The sequence below is a fragment of the Rattus norvegicus genome, chromosome 6, assembly GCF_021556685.1.
Source record: "Rattus norvegicus strain SHRSP/BbbUtx chromosome 6, alternate assembly SHRSP_T2T, whole genome shotgun sequence".
NCBI classification, from domain to species: domain Eukaryota; kingdom Metazoa; phylum Chordata; class Mammalia; order Rodentia; family Muridae; genus Rattus; species Rattus norvegicus.
In genome coordinates this window covers 79,132,599-79,154,635 of record NC_141539.1, presented here as the reverse complement: position 1 = coordinate 79,154,635, position 22,037 = coordinate 79,132,599, and the positions used below count along the sequence as shown (strand labels likewise).

General features: G+C 41.8%; 1 protein-coding gene across 2 annotated transcripts in view; it reads right to left on the bottom strand.

Annotated features, from left to right (window-relative positions):
- Positions 1 to 330: 330 nt before the first annotated feature.
- Positions 331 to 22,037, bottom strand: part of Psma6 (proteasome 20S subunit alpha 6) — a 30,962-nt gene continuing 9,255 nt past the window's right edge. Inside the window, 7 exon segments of one of the 2 annotated variants that reach the window (NM_017283.3) lie at positions 331 to 549; positions 3,351 to 3,445; positions 5,192 to 5,370; positions 6,765 to 6,920; positions 9,012 to 9,093; positions 9,532 to 9,626; positions 17,519 to 17,655. In NM_017283.3, the coding sequence (NP_058979.1) occupies positions 492 to 549; positions 3,351 to 3,445; positions 5,192 to 5,370; positions 6,765 to 6,920; positions 9,012 to 9,093; positions 9,532 to 9,626; positions 17,519 to 17,594 (741 nt within the window). In that variant the 5' untranslated portion in view covers positions 17,595 to 17,655 and the 3' untranslated portion in view covers positions 331 to 491. 2 annotated transcript variants of the gene reach the window in all.

Sequence of the window (22,037 nt, the reverse complement as noted above, 5' to 3'; positions counted from 1 at the left end):
ATCCGGAGGGCAAGGGTAAACACCAGGCTTAGCCAGCGCATCCTTTAGCAGCAAGTCCCCAGAGAACTGAGCCCAGGAATGTCCCAGTCCAACAGGAAGTGTAAATAAAAGCCAGTCTCACGTAACTCAGTCACATAATTTCAAAGTCAGGTTCCAAGTCTGGGTTTATTCATTATGCCAAGTTAATCGTCTGAATTGGGACCTGTGTTCCAAAAGCAACATGGCATGTGTCTTTGTAAACAACGACTAAAGCTGTGACACAAACTTACTGCCCTATATGCACTGAGGCTTATACTGAAAACTGAGCTCAAGGAAGACAGGACACAGTTGTTTCCAAAAGCACTGTTTTATTTATACAGAGTCCTAACCAGTCAGTGGCAGGAGGAGTGGGAGAGTTTCCATCTTCAATCCAGGGCCTCTAAGATGTCGGTTTGTTGTTACTAAACACATAGGCACATGGCATCATGGATCTGGTAAGCTGATAAGAGTGTTCAGTCTCTCTCTGCTAGAGCCACAAGGTGAGCGTCAATCTCTGCTTCTGTAAGAATCCTAGAAGGCAAAGGGTAAAAATCCACAACTGCTAACTTTAAAAAATTTTTATTTATGAAAAATTTCACATATAAAAGATAGTACAACTAACTTCCATATATGGACCAGCAATTACCAATCTATAACCAATCTCTTAAGTCTATATATCCATGACTCTTACTGATTTTATGCTGCAGAAACTCCCAGTCAATTTCATGTATACACGAATATGTTCTTTTGATACCAGACCTAGAATTTAATTGTAGCTAAGGTTGAAAACATTTCAACTGAATTAATATGAAGCTAAGTTACATAAAATATGTTCAATTTAGTTTGAGTGTTGATGCCTTAAAATCTTAATATAAATTAAATTTGAATGAAACGAGGGGTGAGAAAGTTAAACAATGTAATAAGAACTGTGGGGGGAAGGGCAGCTGATAGCATAGTGAATGAATGGCTTTCTGCACAAGCAGAACTGGGGTTTAACCCCACCATGGGAAGGCATGGCCGCCTGCCTGTAATCCCCAAGCTGGGAAGGAAGCTGACTACAGACTAGGGGAGTCAGGGAGCTCGTGAGATCCTCCTTCAGTAGATAAGGTAGAGAACCCCATCAAACCCTGACCTCTCGAGGTTGGGGATCTAGCTCAGTGGTAGAGTGCTTGCCTAGCAAGCGCAAGGTCCTGGGTTCAGTCCCCAGCTCCAAAAAAAAAAAAAGAAAAAAAAAAACAAAACAAAACAAAAACCCTGACCTCTCACATATGTGTGAATGGGCACGTACACAGACTTGGGGAAAAAAGAAAAGTTGCTTGGATTCAGTAACTGTCCATGAAATCAAGTTTTTATACTGTTTCCAATCTACTTACCAGAAGACACTCCATGTGGAACATGTACTTCCAATTCCCTATAAGTTTGCCTTAAAGCAGGGGTTCTCAACCGTCCTAATGCTTCACCCCTTTAATATATTCCTCACGCTGTGGTGACCCCCCACAATTGCTTTTGTTGCTACTGTTAAGAATCGTAATATAAACGTCTGCTTTCTAATGGTCTTAGAAGACCCCTAGGAAGGGTCATTCAACCCCCAAAGGAGCTGCAAACCACAGTTGACAGTTGACTACTTCTGCTGATCAACACCAGTAACAGGACTTGTCACTGCTGAGATCCTGCCTGTCGTTTGAGACAAGGGCTCATAACTTAGGTAGCCCAGGCTGGCTTAGAACTTATGTAGCCAACAATGGCCTTGAACTTCTGATACTCCCTCCTCTAACTCCCAAGATCTGGAATTACAGCTATGTGTGACCAAGTCTGACTTCACTACTAAACTTCTAAAACTGTCAAAATGATCTGACTTTCCTTACAACTTGGAGAAAGAGTTTATAAAGTTGTAGACTCTTACACAATTCTGTATGTTCTTTGTTATTACAAAGATAAAACCCTACTATCTCAGGATTTAGAAATTATACAAAGTCTTTTCCCCCTTCCCAGTACTGGGATCTCTGGGTCTCTGTTGCTGGCAAGCACTCTCACCCTAGCTACACTCTCAGCGGTTTTTAATGTGCTTACGGTGAGGGTAGCAGTGCATGCCACCAATCCTAGCACTTGAGAGGCAGAGGCAAGAAGATCTCTCTGTGAGTCTGAGACTAGCCTGGCCCACACAGCTAGTTCTAGGACAGCCAAGGTTACACAAAGAAACTGTTTCAAAAAACAAACATACATACAAACAAAACAATAAAAAGAAATTTTTATTTTGAAATAGGCTTCACTATGTTCTCAGGGCTGACCTTGAACCTACAATCCTACCTCAATTGCCCAACAGCTGGACTGCAGGCCTGGGTACAATGCCCAGTACAATGGTTTGTCTACACAGATCTTAGTTTCTTGCTCAATTTTAAAGTGAAATACAAGTAACATTCAGATGTACTAAGAAGGTTTCAAAAGACAAGAAAGAAAGCACCCACGGGAATTTCAGTGCTTAAAAAAAGGGAAAAGGCGGGGTGGTGGTCTATCCTCGCAGTTCTGGGGGCGAAGGTCAGCCTGGGCTCAAAGAAACAAATCAACAATAAAGAGAAACTTTTTGTATAGAAAAAATTATTAGGCTAGATAAAAAGGCTGTTTTTGTAATTCTGTGAGTTTTTTTTGTTTATATCACCTGCAGGCAACCAAGCAAGCAACTCAGCAGTGGGGAAAAGCACCTACTGCAGAAGTGTGTGTGTGTGTGTGTGTGTGTGTGTGTGTGTGTGTGTGTGCGCACCTACTGCAGAAGTGTGTGTGTGTGTGCACCTACTGCAGAAGGGTGTGTGTGCACCTACTGCAGAAGTATGTGTGTGTGTGCACCTACTGCAGAAGGGTGTGTGTGTGTGCATGTGTGTGTGTGCACCTACTGCAGAAGTGTGTGTGTGTGTGTGTGTGCGTGTGATATCTCTGGTATTATATATAAAGTTACTTAAAGGACGGAGAAAAACTGCTTCTGTTTTAAGAGACTTCAAATAAAGTTGTTTTGTTTTAACAGTGCTAGGGATTGAACCCATGACTTTAGAACATGTAAGCTAAGCACTTTTCTACAGAGCTACCCCTTAGTCATCTGTTTTTTTGAAATAGGGTTTTTGTTATATGAGCCAGGGTGCCCCTTGAATTTATGATACCCCTGCCTCGGCCTCCCCAATGCCAGAATTATAAGTATTTCCAAGAAATTTTGAAATAGATCCTTAGACATTGGGGGGAGAAAAGGAGAGAATCACATTTCTTCACCATCCCCATACACAAACACAGTAGAGCACAAAGGAACCCTAATGTCTCCAGCTTTTTAGGCTGAAAATGTAACTCACCTGAATTTAGGATTTTCAACTGTAACTACTCCAACTTCGATTTCTGAAGGTTTGAAATCAATCGACAGAACAGTAGACAGGCATGTGATTGCAGTCTGAAAAGAATGTCAACATTAAAACATAATGCTTTCCAGTAACACAAGACGCTTGTTCTGTGCTTCAGTGACACAGTCCTATAAATTGCTGACATCATTTGCTGCTATTAAATAGCCACAAGTTAAACAATTTATAGATGGAATACATAAAAATTCGTCTACAGCCCAGTGTGGTGGCACAGCTTTAGTCACAGCACTTGGGAGGTGAAGGCAGCAGATCTCTGTGAGTTTAAGGCCGGCCTGGTCTAAGAATGAGTTCTAGGACAGCCAGGGCTACACAGAGAACAAAACAAATAAAACCAATCAATCAATCAATCAGCCAATAAATAAATAAAAATTGACTTGCTTGATGACCTGTATAAGCAAACTCTATATTGAGTACCAATTGTGAAAGAGACTAAAGAATGATTTGGTTTATTCAGACTGATGACTGATAATGACTTTATGGTTATGACAATTTAAGAATATTTTAAATGGCTTTATATCTGATGTGATTAATGTAACTATAAATTGTAATTTTAGAAACATTTTATATTTTCTTCCAGATAAGATAAAATTATTAAACAATTAAAAGTTGGTCTGGGGCTGGAGAGATGGCTCAGTGGTTAAGAGCATTGACTGCTCTTCCAGAGGTCCTGAGTTCAAATCCCAGCAACCACTACAGTGTACTTATATATAATAAATAAATAAATCTTTAAAAAAAAAAAAAAAAAGTTGGTCTGTTTGAGAAAGGCCTTGCTTTACAGCCCTGACTATTCTGGACTCACTACATAGACCAGGCTGGCCTCAGGCTTACAATGATCCTTCTGCCTCCGTCTCTTGCGTGCTGGGATTACATATGTACACCACCATATCCGTATAAAAAAGACTTGTATGCGGGTGTCAATGTCAAGGACAGCCTTAGGAGCAGGGTTTCTCACTGGCCTGAACTAAGCGTGGCTGGGCTGGCCAGCAGTGCTACGATCTCAGCATGTGTCATGGTAAGTAGGTTTTGTTTGTTTGCAATGAAGGTTCTGAGGTCTGACCCGAGATCCTTGAGATCCTTGAGCTTACGAGATAAGCACTTACCTGAGCTCTTTCAGCCCTCTGCTCACATATTCTTTTACTAAGAAACACTTTGCTCTCCAAGAACTTGGTTTGTAGCTGCTTTTATTTAGGACTATGAAAATAATTATTACTGGATCAGCAAGACAGCTCACTGGGCAAAGGTGCTTCCTGCCAAAGCTAACTGGGTCCAATCTAGAAGTCCTATGGTAGAAAAGAACTGTCTCCTGCAAACTGGTCCTCACTCCTATGAGTGTCGTGGCAGATGCGCACACACGCACGCGCGCACACGCACGCACACACACACACACACACACACACACACACACAAATAAATATTTTTTTAAAGAATAAATGTTAACAAAACAATATTACCAAATCTTAGTGGTTATACTTGTTATCCAAAAAGTTTAACCCAATTTGAGTCTACTAATCATATAACCACACCAGTCTTTGAGTCTAGTCTTATTTCCCTATTTTGTGTTTTTGAAGTTTCCCATGAAGTGTGAAGGTAGAGATTAAAATGAATAAAGCAGTCCCCCTTCCCCCCATGTGAGCTGAATGATATCAATTCTACCATCAAACTAGCACACCTGGATCTGTGACAGTGTTAGGAAACAGCTTTCGTAGCCTATCAATAACACAATGATGCTCACTCTCCCAGAGCAGGGAGAGAAGGTCCACGCCTTCCGGCTGACTTACTTCCACTGTCTGTTCAAATGTCCAATCAAATTTCTTCTTCACTTTTTTTTCGAGGAAGCTGGTTGACTCTGTCTGCTTCACTCCTGCTGCGGTGGCTTTAAAGCCACAGTAGTAGCCTGCAGGATCACACTTGTACACTTGAGGGCCTTGCTCTTCATCTATACCAATTAAAATCATACCTAAAAAGGAAGGGCCAGTTAAATATATTATGCTGTCTACAAAAATTTCCCTTTTTGGTGTTTCATATAGTTGCTGTTACTCATTATTTGGTCACTAATTTTAGGTTTATTTGTTTTCCCAAAACCGTTAAAATGTGCTTTATTACCAGTGACAGATTAGATAGCAGGCACATTTCTGTTTTGAGAAAGGATCCATCAATTGCCGTTATTTTACACAGGTTCAGCTTTCACTGAACTTGTAAGAAGTTTATTCAAAGAGACCAAAGCCCATGCCACCCCCAATCTCCTCAGATCCCTCTTTCTTTGCTGTAACAATCAAAATTCATTTTTAGAATAATTCCTGAATACAGAGGACAGATTTAGAGAGAGAAGGGACAGAACAAATAAATAAACCAGATAGGAAATAAAGGCAACAAGGCAATGAGAAAACGACAGGAGACAGGAATAGATACTCTGAAGCAACCCTCTGCCGATCCTTAATTACATGACCAGGGAGAGTAGACTGAGACTATAAAGGAGAAGCTGAGGATGCGTGTAGAACAGGAATGACTCAAAGGTCCTGAGAGATGGGAGGGATGGTTAAGAAACCAGGTAAATGACCAGCATATAGGTAGTAAGTGAAGCCCTCAAGGGGGTGAGATTAATCAGACAGCAAAGAGGAAGACAAGGTTCAAGAACAAAGCTTGTAAGTGACAACATTTAAGGGACCAATGGAGGAGCAGGACAAAAGGAACTGAGCAGAAGAGAACATTAGGAGCCAGCATACCTGTAAGCTAGTGCTTGGGAGACTGAGGCAGGAGGATCACAAATTTGAGAAAAGCTTGAACTACTCAGTAAGAGTAAGGGGGGATGGGTATGAAATCAGGGACTGGAGAGATGGCTCAGCAGTTAAAGGACACTGGCTGTTCTTCTAGAGAGGATCAGGGTTCGAGTCCCAACAATCAACCATCTCAACTCTAGTTCTAGGGACTCGATACCACACACAGAAATACAGTCAAGTTCCAGGACAACCAGGGCTACACAGAGAAACTGGAGAGGGGGAGAGGGGAAGAGGGGAAGGGGAGAGTGGGGAAGGGGGAGAGGGAGTAAGGGGGAGAAGGGGCGGAGGGGGAGGAGACAAACCATATCTTTACTCAGTGATCAAAAGTGGCATTGACACTGTTAAAATGCCTGAAATTACACCAGAACCCCATTACAACAGCCTAATAAAATAGAACTTTCAAATCACATAGCCTAAATAGAAATATTTTGATTAAAAAATGAATAGAACTCAAAAGCTGTAATTTCAAACTTCATGTTCAGAACTCATGTGGCCTCAGTTTCTTTATACATGTTCTCTAAAGACAATTACAACTCCTTAGACAGTTCCTTAGAAGATTTCTGAGCATACTTACAACAACCAAGTGGCCTCATTTCAGCATTCTGTGTGTAGACTTGAGAAATATCAGCAATTCTTTTACACAGCATGTCCACAGGAATCTCATAGCCATATTTGTATTTCCAGTTAGCTGCTTCATAGCGTGCCCTCTGTACCTGGGATCTGCTGTCAGCTTGAAGGATAAGCATAACCCCAAAGAGTTACCACTTTAGAAATAGAATGAATCTAAAAGCCTATTTCTCCACCACAGATATCTATGTTTATGCCAAAGACACGTTATAGTAGGACAAGGGGTTCTCTGTGGCTTTTTCTTGTGATAACGAACACTGAGTGACTTGGCTTGGAGTACATGTAACAACAGAAAGAAATTAAAACCTTTAGCTAATTTTTATACCATACTGCTCTTTTATACCAAGCCTTTCACCAGCAGTCAAAATAGTTTCTACAAGAATCCAGTGCCTGAGCTGTCTGGATGGCTCAGCAGATAAAGGGGCTTGCCAGCAAACCTGATGGCTTTGGGTTTGATCCCCAGGACCCAATGTGGTAGGAGAAAAACAACTCCCATAAGCTGCCCTCTGATGTCTACACATGCTTTCACGACACATTATGTGCACAAATAAATGTAATAATAAAAAAGTCTAATAATGGCCAGGAGCTAGTAGCACATGCCTGCCTTTAATCCTAGCACTTAGGAGGCAGAGGCAGGTGGATCTGAGTTCAAGGCCAGCCTGGTCTACCATGAGAGTTCAGGATAGACAGAGCTACACAGAGAAACTCTGTTTTGAGAGAGAGGAAAAAAATGTCTAATGACTCAAAGAATATACTTTTTAAAAAAGTTTCACGAGAAACACTATTTTTAAAAGATTTACTTTAATTTTATGTGTACCATGTGTGCCAAGTGCCCCAGAAGCCAGTAGAGATCATAGACAAGGGGATTATGTGCTGCTATGTGGGTGTTGGGACTGAACCTGGGTCCTTTGTAGTAGCAAGGGATATTAATTCCTGAACCATCTCTCTAGCCTCCTAAATAACACACTTTAAGGAGAGAGAATTAACCTCTTCATGTTTTAGACATGAATTTTATTTTGAATTTAGAAAATTGAAGGTCAAAGTAAATTCTGTAGAAACCCTCACTCACTTCTAACTAGTGTCATAACTAGATCTGAGAAAGAGTAATTATTTAGGTCCACTTAAATTACTAACCACATCTCAAATACTGTATCGATGAAGGGTCCAGATGCCCTACAGGCAATATAAAGACCTAGAACTCTATTATACTTTGATGTCAAAATAGTTCACAAGCCAGGAATGGTTAGCCCACTCCTTGGTCCTAGCACTCGGTAAGCTGAAGCAGAATAGTTACTGACTCTGAAGCTAGCCTGAGCTATGCTGCAAGATGCTGTCTAAAAACACAACCAATCAGCCAGGCATGGTGGCAAACACCTTTAATCCCAGCATTCAGAAGGCAGAGGCAGAGGCAGGCAGATCCCTAGGAGACCAGCCTGGTCTCACAGTGGAGTTCTAGACCCTATTTCAAAAAAAACAAACCCCAACCAAAAAGCCATTAAGTCAAGTAAATAACTATAATCAGGCAACTAAACTAAGTGACCAGCCAACCAGGGCAGTCTAAAACATCTTAGTAGGGACTGAATAGACAGCTCAGCAGATAAAGTCCTGTGTAAACACAAGAACCTAAGTTTGGACCCTAGTAGCCATGTTAAAGGTAGGCAATATACCTGTAACCCTGGGGTGAGTGTGCGTGTGCGTGCATATGTACCCTGGAAATAGGAGGATGATCCTGAGGGCTTGCTAGCCAGACAGTCTAGTTGAATAACAGAGAGATACAGACCTGGGGAGAGAAATTATCTCAAAAAAAAAAAAACAAACAAACAAACAAAAAAAAAAAAAAAAAAAAAAAAACCAAGTGAACATATTATACAAACATAAACTAATATTAACCTTGGAAGATAGTGACTCTACTAATAACACCCCCAAATCAGGTACTAAGGGATCTTTAAAGCAGAAAACACAGGGCTGGCAAGTTAAGGGTGCCTGCTAAGTCTGACAATCTGAGTCCCATCCTAAGAACTCACACTGTAAAGGAAGCCAACTTCCACAGGTTGTTGACCTCATACATGCCCTGACAGAGTGCACCCCTCTCACATACACCATCGATAAATACAAAAACAAGTTCACAAATACAACGTAATCTGGCAGGAGTACTGCCAGACTGCATCCCCAGGAAGGCACTGTTTGCAGTTACCTGTCATTCCTGTCATCACACAGCCAATGTTTTCCGTTATCTTGAATAAGTGAGTCACGGTGCTGGAATCCAGTAGTTTGTCCTAATGAACAAAATAAATCACCATGTCACTTTAAAGTCCACAGCCTCCGTATATTTATAAAAAACCAACAGCACGAGACCGTAATAATAAACTGTAAAATAGGAGTTCTGAGACACGTATGTTCTGTTCACTTTACAGTTAAAACCAATCTTTCACAAGGGGGTAGAGGACGATGTTTTTCTAGATGTTTTCTGTGGATTAACGGTCCCAGGAAACAAAGGACTTGGCAATCTCATTCTGTTTATTGTGATTCTATATTATAAACTCAGTCAAAGGAGCTACAGCTGCTCAGAGTTCCTTCAGTGATTAGTAATCAAGCGGAGTCAAACCAAGACTGGTGCTAACGTGAACTGGTAGTGATATAATTCTGTTCAAGAATCACAGAAAATCCCCACATTGGATTTTGTAGCCACTGACTACCTGGGCAGTGTTACTTACAGGTACTTTCTTCTGTGTGACAATAACTGCGCAGTCCTTTCCTCTGACAGCTACAGATGTAAGTCCACCCTGGTTAATAGCCTTAAAAGCATATTCTGGAAAAACAAAACAGGTTTGTTGTTGTTTTTCTAAATAGGTGGAAGAGGGCTCAGGGATGTTGCTCAGATGGTAGAATGCTAGTTTAGTACGCACAAAATGTTGGATCAACTGAATGAACGTGGTGACTAGAAAGAATGTTAGCATTTGGTGGGCAGAGACAGGAATCAGAAATTCAAGGTCATCTTTGTACAGGGAGTTTGAGGGCAGCCTGAGATACAAGAGACTCTGCCTTAAAAAAAATGTAGAAACATTCTCTTTCCATTTTTGAGACAGACTGTCATTATGTAGCTTTGGCTGACCTGGACCTCCTAAATGCTGGGATTTAAAAGCATGTCTGGCTGAGGTGGGATAATTTATCATAGATTCTTAGTTAAGCTAACGGGATGAAGAATGCCAACCAAGAGAAGTTAAGTCAAAATAATAAAAATGTCAATAAACCAGTCAAACCAGCTTCATTTCTTCTAATTTTATTTTTACTGAATTTTCATTAGGTTCAAGTGCCAAATTTTGACATGAGTTTTACTTTAATTTTATCACAGCAGATCTTAATGTGTCTTATTATTTTCAAAGTTGTTTTATGGGCACTGTTTCACTATGCCTGCTTTTCCTAGGTCAAAACTGGTGCTCTAAAGATTTAGTACTTCTGTTGATTTTTGATCAATAACCACATGCAGTTTTAATGTTTGATATTAGGTTTCATACTGATATTTTGTCTACCAGTTGGAAGTTTAATCCCAGTGTGGTCTAGGCAACTAGGGTTAAGTGATGAGATCCTGTCTCAAGAATGGAAAGAAGGGGCTGGGGATTTAGCTCAGTGGTAGAGCGCTTACCTAGGAAGCGCAAGGCCCTGGGTTCGGTCCCCAGCTCCGTAAAAAAGAACCAAAAAAAAAAAAGAATGGAAAGAAAACACTACAATTTTTGTAACTTCCAATTAACACAGGGCTTTTCGGTTCATTACAAACTTCAGAATGTGTGCTTATAAATGTGAATGCAAGTGGTTGGGGATTTAGCTCAGTGGTAGAGCGCTTGCCTAGCAAGCGCAAGGCCCTGGGTTCAGTCCCCAGCTGGGGGGGTGGGGGATGTGAATGCATTCTCTGGTTTGAAAGATGGGCTTAAATGTAAACTGCTCTGGTATCCCACAGTTTACTTGATAATGACCATCTTTGGTGAGATAAGATCAGAAATACAGCTATCATTTTCTGTGTTAATACAGAAGATAATTTTTGTTTTCCTTTTCTAAAACAGGGTTTCAGAACTAATTGTCCTGGCGATAGCTCTGTAGACCAGGCCGACCTTGAACTCACAGACATCAGCTTCCTTCTGCCTCCAAAGTGCTGGGATTTAAGATATGTGCCACCATCACTCAGCCCAGAAAATATTTTTTAAGAAAATATTTTTTAGGGCTGGAGAGATGGCTCAGCGGTTAAGAGCACCCGACTGCTCTTCCAGAGGTCCTGAGTTCAATTCCCAGCAACCACATGGTGGCTCACAACCATCTGTAAGGAGACCCGATGCCCTCTTCTGGTGTGTCTGAAGACAGCTACAGTGTACTTATATATAATAAATGAATAAATAAATCTAAAAAAAAAAAAAAAAAAGAAAATATTTTTTAAAAAATATTTATGGGTTTGGGGATTTAGCTCAGTGGTAGAGCTCTTGCCTAGCAGGTGCAAGGCCCTGGGTTCGGTCCCCAGCTCCGAGAAAAAAAAAAAGAAAAAAGAAAAAAGAAAAAAAAGTATTTATAATCCCAGTTATAACTTAAATTTTGCTACATAGTAGACAACCTCAAAACTTAACTTTAAGTGATACTCTGGACACTGGTTCTGAGCACTAGTCAGAGGCTTTGTAAAGGACCAGGATAAGAAACACATGTATTCAATGTTCCTCCATGGCTTCTGTTTCAGTCCCAGGGTCCAGGCTCCTTGCTTGAGATCCTGCCCTGACTTTCCACAGTGATGGACTGTGATCACAAAGTGAAAACCATAGACTTTTCCTCCTCAAGTTGTTTCCGGTCATAGTGTTTTGCCATAGCAATGGAAACCTAACTAGGGTACCTACTGACTTGAGTTCAATCTCCAGAACTGACATCAGAACACAGACGCAAAGAACCAACTCCTTCAATAGAGCTGTCTGAATACAATCTGGTACACTGTAGCACATATACTCACAAAGTAATAAAAAAAAATTAAAATAAAACAATGATACAGAAAAATTTATCAAGTGAACTTTAGTGTATACTGGAGGTGATTATATAAATAGGTGCTAAGAGAGCTAGCTCAGCAGTTAAGAGAGCTAACTGCTCTTCCAGAGGACCCACATATCAGCACACATATCAGGATGCTCACAACTTCCCTTAACTCCAGCCCCAGGAGCTCTATTGCCCTCTTCTGTATTCCATGGGCATCTACACTCATATGCACACATGCAGACACACATAATTAAAATAATAAAATTCTTCAAAAAAAAAGTAAAGATCCAAGTGAACTGTGTGTGTGTGTGTGTGCGCGCACGCGCGCGCGCTTCTGTACCCAGCCAGAGAAGAATCTTAGGTGCCATTCACTTCTCAGGGCAGTCTATCTTGTTTTTTGAAATAGGGTCTCTTGCTGGCCTGGAGCTTGCAAAGTATTCTAGGCTAGAGATCAGCCACCCCAGAACTGGTACTACAAAGACCATGAACACACACCTACCATGCTTGGCTTTTTTACACAGGTCTTTTATTTTGGGCAGAGTCGATATAGCCCTGGATAGTCTTGAAACCATGGAGATCTGTCAGGTGTGTGCATCAATACACCTGACCCTACTTACTTTGTTTTTTGAGGCCCAGCCTTTGAAACTGTCATTTTCTACATATTAAAAAGTGGCCACATGTGGTGACATGCCTGTAATCTCAGTCCTGGGGAAGCTAAGGCAAGAGGACTGCCTCGAGATCAAAGCCAGTCTCAGATACAACAAAACTGTCTCAAAACAAAACAATCACTAAGCCCCTCAAGGTGGTCCGGCAGATAAAAAACTTGGGACCAAGCCTGATGAGATGAGTTTGATTCCCAAATTCCATCTGTTAGGAGAGAAGTAACTCGTGTAATTTTTCTCTGACCTCCACACAATCCCTCTCCAAACTGAAAAACAATTGGAGCAGGAAAGAGTGCTGTGTAAGTATGAGAACCTAAACTCAAATAACCCAGCATTCACACTGGAAACCAGACCTGGCCACACGCTTGTAACCCCTGAGTATGCTTGTGTGTGTGTGCGTGTGTGCGTGCATGTGCATGTCTGTGTGTGTGCGTGAGTGTGCACGTGAGTGTGTGTGCGTGAGTGTGCACGTGAGTGTGTGTATGTGTGTGTGTGTGTGTGTGTATGTGTGTGTGAGTGTGTGTGTGTGTGTGTGTGTGTGTGTGTGTGTGTGTGTGTGTAGGATTACAGGGGGATTACTGGACATTGCCAGTAGTCAACCTTCTTCTGGGTGCAGTGAGAGTCCCTGTCTCAAAGGAATAGGTAGAAACTGAAAGAGGAAGCTAACGGATGACTTCTAATGCGGGAGTATGCATCCAGCACATATACTCTACCATGTGCACACATCACACAAAAACAAAAACAAACCGTCAAGCAGTAGTTTTTATGCTCAATATAAAAACAAGCTATTAAGATGAAAATTGCTGGGATGGAAAGATGGTGCAGTGGTTTTGAGCACTTGCTGCTCTTTCAGAGGATCTGGGCTTGATTCCTAGCACCTATATGGCATCTCACAACACCAGAGCTCTAATCCCAAGGCACTTTTCTGGTCTCTGCAGGCACCCAAAAGTACATGGTGCATATGAACATATGCATGTAAACACTCATATACATAAAACAAGAAATCTTTTTGTTTGGTTGTTTTTTGAGACTTGGTTTCTCTCTGTATAGCCCTGGCTGTCCTGGAACTCACTCTGTAGATGAGGCTGCCCTTGAGAGATCCACCTGCCTCTGCCTCCCAAAAGCTGAGATTAAAGGGGTGCACCACCACCAGACAAAAGACAAATCTTACATTTCCTACCATTTTCAACTTCTCATTTCTATAACATTAGGGTGGAAGCATACTAACTATAAAGGTACTATGTCTACTACCGTCAAAAGTTCAGACAAGCAAACAAACCAGGTAATGAATGGCTCAGTGTAAGCAGCTCACACTGTAATGCCAGCAAACAACAGAGAAGCACATCCTCCTCTTTTGGATACACATCAGGCTTACATAAAGCATTCTTGGGTGCTACTAATTAGCAGCACAATGTTGGACTTAGCACTTTTGTTTAAAATACTATATTGAGATTGGGCACATAAATATAATTTCCTCTTTCTAGATAAATATTTGTTGCAAAATTAAAATGAAAGATCCAAACAGCCTGTAAAGTTTGATTAAAAAAAAAAAAACGGGGGGGGGGGGGGGCATAGAGGATTCATAGAAGCAGGGGGAGGGGGGATAGAAAAAGGGGGAACCAGGAAAGGGAATAACATTTGAAATGTAAATACATAAAATATCCAATAAAAAATAGGGAAAAAAAAACCCAACCAAATAAAAAATGCCAATTTGGTCTACAAAGTGAGTTCCAAGATAGCCAGGGCTGAAAAAAACACCCCAAAAACAAACAACAACAACAACAACAACAAAAACCCAGAGCAAATAAACAAACACAAAAAAGAAAAGGAAAGGAAAGAAGAGAAAAGAGACGAGGAACTGGAGAGATGGCCCCACAGTTGACAGTGTTTACTGCTCTTGCAGAGGACTCAAGTTCAGCTCCCATGAACTGCATCAGGCAGCTCAATAATCAACCAAAATTTCAGTTCAGGGGCTCCAATGCTCCTGGCCTCTGCAGATACTTGTACTAAATAAAGTGCGTATACTCCCATGCAGACTTACACACACATATATATGATTAGAAATAAAATAAGTCTTTAAAAAACAACAAAAACCAAGAGATGTTATGCTGCTTCCCTAAAAGGAAGGCTACAGAAGCATTTCACACAACTTCCTAATATTTGTTTTCCAAACAGGTGTCTTCAAAAGTGGTCTCATTAGCTATCTTGGAACTGGCACAAGATGAAGACTGTGAGACTTAAACTATAACAGTGATGAGCTTTTAACTTTTTGGTGTAGACATTTATGTGTGTACATACACATAATTAACAGTCTCCTCCTCTTCCTCTGTATCCCACCTCATCTTCTTCTCAGGTGCTATAACCACTGAGCTACATCCCGAACAAAATTAAGCTTTTAAACCAGTGTGCTCTATTAATTCTTATATTTTTGGTTGTGAGCCTGGTTTTTAATGGCTGAGCCATCTCTCCAGCCTTTAATTCTTAACACACACCTATATAAATGCAATTTGTATATACACATTAAGGAAAAAAAACATTTCAGGGCCAGAAAGATAAAGTATCTTTACTCATCAAGTAAAGACACCCACAGCAAGACAGGATAACCTGAGTTACATTCCTAACCCAGAGTGGAGAGAACCAACTTCCTAAGTTGTCCTTTGATGGACATACACGTATGCACATGGACACACAGACACATACACAGACAACATATACAATGTAATTTTAAAAACTTGAACTTTAAACGTACATGCTCTACAATTCCCGACACATGCTTATACACAAACACAATCCATACACACATTAGGAAAAAAACTTCCGAGGCTGGAAAGATGGCTCAAGGGTTAAGAGTGTATTGCTCTTACAGAGAACCTGAGTTCAAACAGATAGGCAGGCAGGCAGACAGGCAGGCAGATACACGCACAGAGACACACACATACACACACATATAAACACTTAGGAGGTTGGGGTATTTCAGGGTTCAATGGGTAAAGTACCTGCCAGCAAGCAGGGCACCCTAAGTTGATTTCCAGGATCTACATGGGAGGATAGATATAATGTAATTTTTTAAATTATTATTTTAAGGTCTAAAGAAAAGGCCAAAAAAAAAAAAAATCAATTGTTATCAAAGTGTTATTTCTTTAAAGGTCTACTAACTGGTACTGTTAAAATTATATATCATATTTATAACTATGTTTAGTAGTGTAATTTAAATTTATTCCTTGAACACTGATAAACTATTGATTTTGGTGTTGGGAATTAAATGCTTACACTATGGCAAATGAGGAACAACCAATTATCCTTCCTTCCCTTATCACAACTCCAGTGTGTTATATTATTCTACAGCTGTCTAGGTTAACAATTTGCATTTTTATAGTTCTTGGATGCTGTGTCTTTGTGGAATCTAAAGTTTAGTCTAATGCATAGTAATTATAATTTGTGATTAGACAAATATACTTCACTAACAAACGAAGAAGGATGGACCCAAAGAAAGGGGTTCCTTACCTACAGAGGAACTAATTTAACAGACTTTTCTTAAAGTCAAAGCCTCAAACAGGCATCTTGTTAGACCAAATGCTCAACATTTAACAGCACACAGTAAACAATGTATGCAGTGCCTAATTTCATCCTCAAAACACAATAGAAGGAATTATTAGCCCAATTTTGCAAACAGAAGTTGAGCCAAGATTCTGTGCTGCCAGGCCAGCCGTATGGAGTGCAGCAGGTATGCAAATCCAGGTGTGGCTGCAGGCCTGAACTCTGCACCACTACACTGCCTGCTCACACTCTTCTTTCAGTTTCTTCTTCTCAGCAATGCCTAACTCATGTCCTGAGTAAAAGTGGGAAAGCAACACCTCAAACAACCATCTAATATAGAAAGCATATAGGTGAGTAGAACTCCATTTACAGACCAATTCTAGGATTTTCAACCAAGATAGCACGGCCCTCCTTGTCAAGACACTGAGATAAAAGACTTTAGAATAAAATCATCCTGGACCAGACGTATGTCAAGCCCTTCTGACACTAAGTTTTCTATGGCAGGAACCTAAACTCTGCCACAACTTCAATTTACCAAAATGTATTGTTATACACACAGAGTAACTGATGCCAAGTTCAGGTTTCTGTCCATTAGTGCTGTTCTTTTAGTAAAGACTAACACACTGAGCCTCAACTAGATTGAGAAGCAGCTTTTAAACTATAGAAGCATTCTTACACATGGGAGTTAAGATCGGGTGCCAGTCTCAAGAGTAGTTTATTACTGTTCTTTTATTTCTCAGTTTTGAACTTTGCAAATACTTGTAAACCTGTATTCTCCTCTTGTTACTTGTCTGACTCTCTGTCACTTCCTTTAAGCTGTCAGACTTTTATCTCTTTTCTAGAACCAGCAGTGTCTGACAGGGCTTTGCACACCTGTACAGAATTGCCCACAAAGCAAGTCATCTGTCTATATTGAAAGGAGGGTGAGGGTGTGTGTGTGTGTGTATGTGTGTTTTAGTTGGACGGTTAAGGAACCAATTACTCTTAGCGAAGGGAAGACTCAGACTCCAGGTAGAATGAAGCTAAGCAGTGGTTCTCAACATGTGGGTCACGACCCCTAGCCTTTTCATAAAGCCGCCTAAGACCATAGGAAAACACACATGTTTACATTATGATTCATAGCAGTAAAGAAATTGCAGTTTTGAAGTAGCAACGAAAATAAATGTATGGTTGAGGAAATGAATTTAAGGGGCGTAGCATTGAGAATCACTGAGCTAAAGAGGCCTCCGGAAGTCAGAGTCAGGCATTACAGTGCAATGCCCTAATTCTTTGTGTCTGGACAGTAAGGCACTCCTGAAGAGAGCCAGGCTTTAGCTTCTGTCTCAAAGCCTGCTTGCAGACGGGATGAGAACACGAGGGTGAACCCGACCTCGATCCTTCTGCTTTCCTGGCTCAGGCCCTTCCTCAAGCCCCAAACTATACTTGGGTCGCGTCTGCTCGCTCCAGGCCGAAGCATGACAGAGCAATTCGGATGTCCCACAGGCGGCCCTGGTTCACTCACCTACTTGGTAGAGTCGGCCCTCGGGAGAGAAAATAGTAATGTGCCGGTCAAAACCGGCGCTGGAACCACGGGACATGGCGTTCCCGCTATTTCAGACACAGTCTACACCCCGTAGCGCACACACACACACACACACCAGGCACACAAGCCCCTCCCGGAAGTTATGGCTACTGCTTCCGGAGCACCGGCCTAGCTGCTTCCGCTCTGGTAAGGTACTGGCGGGGGTGGGTTCCAGTGGAGGAGTTCCAAAGCACCGCCTCTAAGTGGGCGGGGCCCCGAGCTCATTCTGTGGTCGGGTGTGCTTTTGGGTGGTGGATTTGGGTCGCGGCCGTTAGTGCATTCTGGAGAACATATTGTCCAAAAGAGGAAGTTCGCAGTTGTGATTTGCCTACTTGTGACTTCAGGAGACAGTATGATAGTCAGTTTTGGCGCCTGTACTTGCTATCTTGTCTTACTGGAGTTCTGGCTTTGTTCTTCCTAACTTCATTTCACTTGCCACTTCTCTTCCTACGTTTTGGGGGAGCAGCAGCCACCCTTAAATGTAAGCCCTGAAAGAGGGCTAATGGAAGAAGCCACTGGAAATAACAATAGTTTTCTTCTAGTCTGGCAAGACTTTTCTTTGGACAGCGGCCCAGGGTTTTTCGTTGATGTTGTTTTGGTTTGGTTTGTTTTTTTGCCTTAAAAGTGAAGTTGAAGTTGAGATACAAGTAATGGGAACTTGCGGTTCCTGTGTTGCTGTGCTGGCTGAATACTGGAGAGTAATTCCAAGTCGGTGAAATAGCTCCTGGAAAACTGGTTTTTCAAACTCTAAAATTCTACACATAGTGCACACCAGGACACAACTCCTATTTGGTGAATCTAAAAGTTGAGGCATAATTTTCCCCTAGATAAAAAAAGTTTCGTTCACACCAATATTTGTAACAATTTACTGATTTAATACTGAAATACTCAGATCTGTGGTATTCTCTCTAAAAGCACTTATTTTAAAGCAAAACATTTGAAGAGATTCTTCATAAGAAAGTTTTAATTTCTCGAGTTAATTTTTCTTCTTCTTTTAGAAAGTGAAGTATTAAAAAAATAAGCCTAGTGTGGTGGGGAGCATCTTTCGTCCCAGCACTTGGGTGGCAGAGGCAGACCTCTGGATTCAAGGCTAGCCAGGTGTACAGGATGAGTTTCAGGACACAATAAGGCTACGCAGGAAAAAGAAGGGGGCCTGGGACTGGAGTGGGGTGTACAACATCCTAAACTGAAACGTGGGTTAAGAAAGTAGTCCATGTAAACAGCCGCTCTGGAACACCCGGTGCTTTCCAGCTCCAATTCCCTAGTGCACTGATAAGAGCTGCTGTCCCTCGCTTCTAGTTCAGTCCTTACATTAGGATTAACTCCTGACCTTGTGCGTCCTTTTCTCAGTCTCCCACAGTTTGCCTGAACAGTCACAGATAAGGAGTTCTCTGTAAGACTGCTAGGGGATGCCCTCCTTGAGTTCCTTAGTATCTGGATGTTTCAAATCTAGGTCTTACACCGCACTTTCCTTTGAAGCTGAATTTTCCCTAGTAGCCTCTGACATTTCATAACCCAAAATAGGCAAAGCCAGAATTCCTCATCTCCTTCCTTCCAGTTCCTGCTCTTTGTATTTAGAGCCCGTACCTCACAGCAGGCAGTCTTCAGCATTTCCTCTCTCTGCTCCTGATGTCTTAGTCGGCTCCTTATATAATTCTTAGTTTTATTTACCTTAAGGTAGGACATGTTCTAAGGCAGGCACCGGGCTTTTGGTGAATAAAACCCAGATGTTTTACCAGAGCTTGAGTAATGGCCCAAGAAATGGACATCCCGGTGGGTGATGTTTAGACCTCTCATCCTCACACAAGCAACGACTAGGCACAGCACCTTCTCCATCTTGGTTGTGGACATTACTTCGTCAATATAGCCCGGCATTTTCACTCTGTGCCTGCAAGAAAGGGAACTTGCCAGCCTTAATTAGGCCTGGGCCCAGGACATTGGGGTCTACTTGATCAGAGACTTGGAGGCCAAAAGGGCATCGCACATCTTGGCCAACTTCCTGCCCTGTTTCTTGCTCGTGTGAAGCTTCAGCACCTCACTGTCCATGTGGAGATGGCCAAGGCTTTGGCCCCATCGTGATGCTCCCAGTCCCCCGGGATGCACACAGACAACCTGGGGCAGGGGTGGACTTAGGCCTCACAATGCCTGAGAAGCATTTGTCCTGATACTCTTCAGTTCATCTGTAGCTCTGCTGTTTTTAGAAACCCGTGGCACTCGTTCTGGCTCCTGTGTAGGACTTCCCATACTACCTGGTTCAAGGTGTCTCCACAATCTTTGTTGCTCACACCCAGAAAGCCAGGAAAAAACAAAACAAAACAAAACCCTTTACTTACTTCTTGTCCTTCCATTCTTACTCTAAGTGCCAAGAAGACAAAAATTCCACATCGCTCACTGATACGGCCTAACTTGGACAATACCTAGCATATATATATAAAACAATATTTGCTGAGCGAGTATATTTAATCCATTGGCGCTTATAAAATAAGAATAAATCCCTTGGGACTAGAGAGATAGCTCAGTCCTTGGGGCTGGAGAGAGAGCTCAGTGGTTAACAGCACTTGCTGTTCCAGAGGTCCTGTAGTTCCAGACCCAGTGCACTAGTCAGATGCACAGCACACATGTTGGGCAGCTCACAACCACCTGTAACTACAGTTTCAGGGTATAGGGCCTCTGAGGGTTCCCACACACGCATGGCATATTCATGTAAATGCACACTTTAAAAAGTATTCTATTTAAAGTTGAATTTAAATTCCACTTACAATAGTTCCCAGTTATGTAATACGTGTCACAATAGTTTCTTGTTGATCCATCGATTCTCAGTACCAATTTTTTTTAGAGCAACATCTCAAGTTGCTTCTCTGCCTGGATTCCTTTGGGTCCCCACCATCTGCTGAAGGAAGACTAACATATAGATGAGGGGCAGGGCTGTTAACAGTCTGGCCTCTTCTGCGTCAGCCTCCATGGCCCAGTCACTCTACAAGCTCTCCTTTACTGTGAGGACCACCTATGCTCCTCTCTGCTTATTGAAGCCCAAGTCTTCGAGTTTGCCTCTGTACTTTTCATGGCCACTATATAAAAATCCGTATTTTTTTATTGACTTGAAACCTCAAGAGAATTTATTTTAAAAAGAGAAAAAGGGAGTGTATTTAACTATAGTCAGCTCACAATAAAGACAATGGGTAACTAGAATAATTCATGCTCTGGATGTTGGACTGTTAACGACACTGCTGGAAGGAAAGCAGAGGAACTTTGTTGTGGAAGAATTAGAGCCAAGCAGCTCGGAAGTCATCTGCCATCTGTTGGTGATGTATCTGTGGTCAGAAATGTACAGGACAGGAACTGCAGGGACTCTGCCTCAGGATCACAGCCAGCTAAGCCGTCTGTGCTGTGCTGACTCTCTGTACAGCAGTTACCAGGATCACAGTCAGTGAAGTTGTCTGTGCTGTGCTGACTCTCTGTACAGCAGTTACCACCACAGGTTTAGTGTGCATGGCAGTTGTTGGAATCTTGGACCCGTGACGTCCCCAGGGCCAGATGATGCCGCCACCCCGTGTTCTTAATTTCAGCCACTGCACAGTTAAACAAGGGCTCTTCTTAGCCTATAACACTTTTGTTATCTCTGCACTGCTTCCAGCAAGCCCTATTCATTCATTTTCAGTGGCTGCCGAGGATTGAACCTGGAGTCTCACAACATGCTAGGTAAGCACCCCACTGCTGAACTGTGTCTCCGGTCCAAGCGGGCCATCTGGAAGTTATTGGCGGCTGTGTGATTTCACTTAAAGACTTGTATGAATAACACTTGCTCGTAATAGTCAATAAATGACTGTTAACACTAAATTGAAAACTGTAGCAAGAAAGGTAAAACAGAGAAATGTTTTCTTAGCCATAACCCTTTGATTCCCAAGTAGACATGACTAGGTTCCCATTACTTTGTAATGGTGGGATGTTGCAAATCACACACCCTACTGGCCATGAGGTTTCACAGATTCAACCGAATCGATCTTCTGTTGGGAGACTGCACTTAACTGGGCTGAGAAGGCAACATATATGGCCTGGGATGGTATATTTTCGCATTTTTCAGTATGCTTCCTTGAAGCAGTCAGTTTGGTTTTCAGGACTGATGCTGAAAGCTGGGATTAGACCCCAGCTTAGATGAGGCAGGAGCCACATGTTTTACTCCATGGCGTAAAGCAGAGGGCCTAGCATGAGGCAAGCATTAGCTCATTCAGAGAATATACATTCTTCCTACTTGAGCTAATTGTGTTTATTTTTCCTTATTTGAAGAGACTTGTGACTAAATGAGAAATCTACATTTGAGGTTTTTCCACACAGTCAAATGTATTCCTCTGGGAAATCTCTCAGAAAGACGAAACTTTGCTGGTTCCATTGCAAAGGGAAATCCCCTGGAAGCAGACTTCATAATGCATGCCCTGGGCAGCAGCTAGCCCACTCAGCCCAG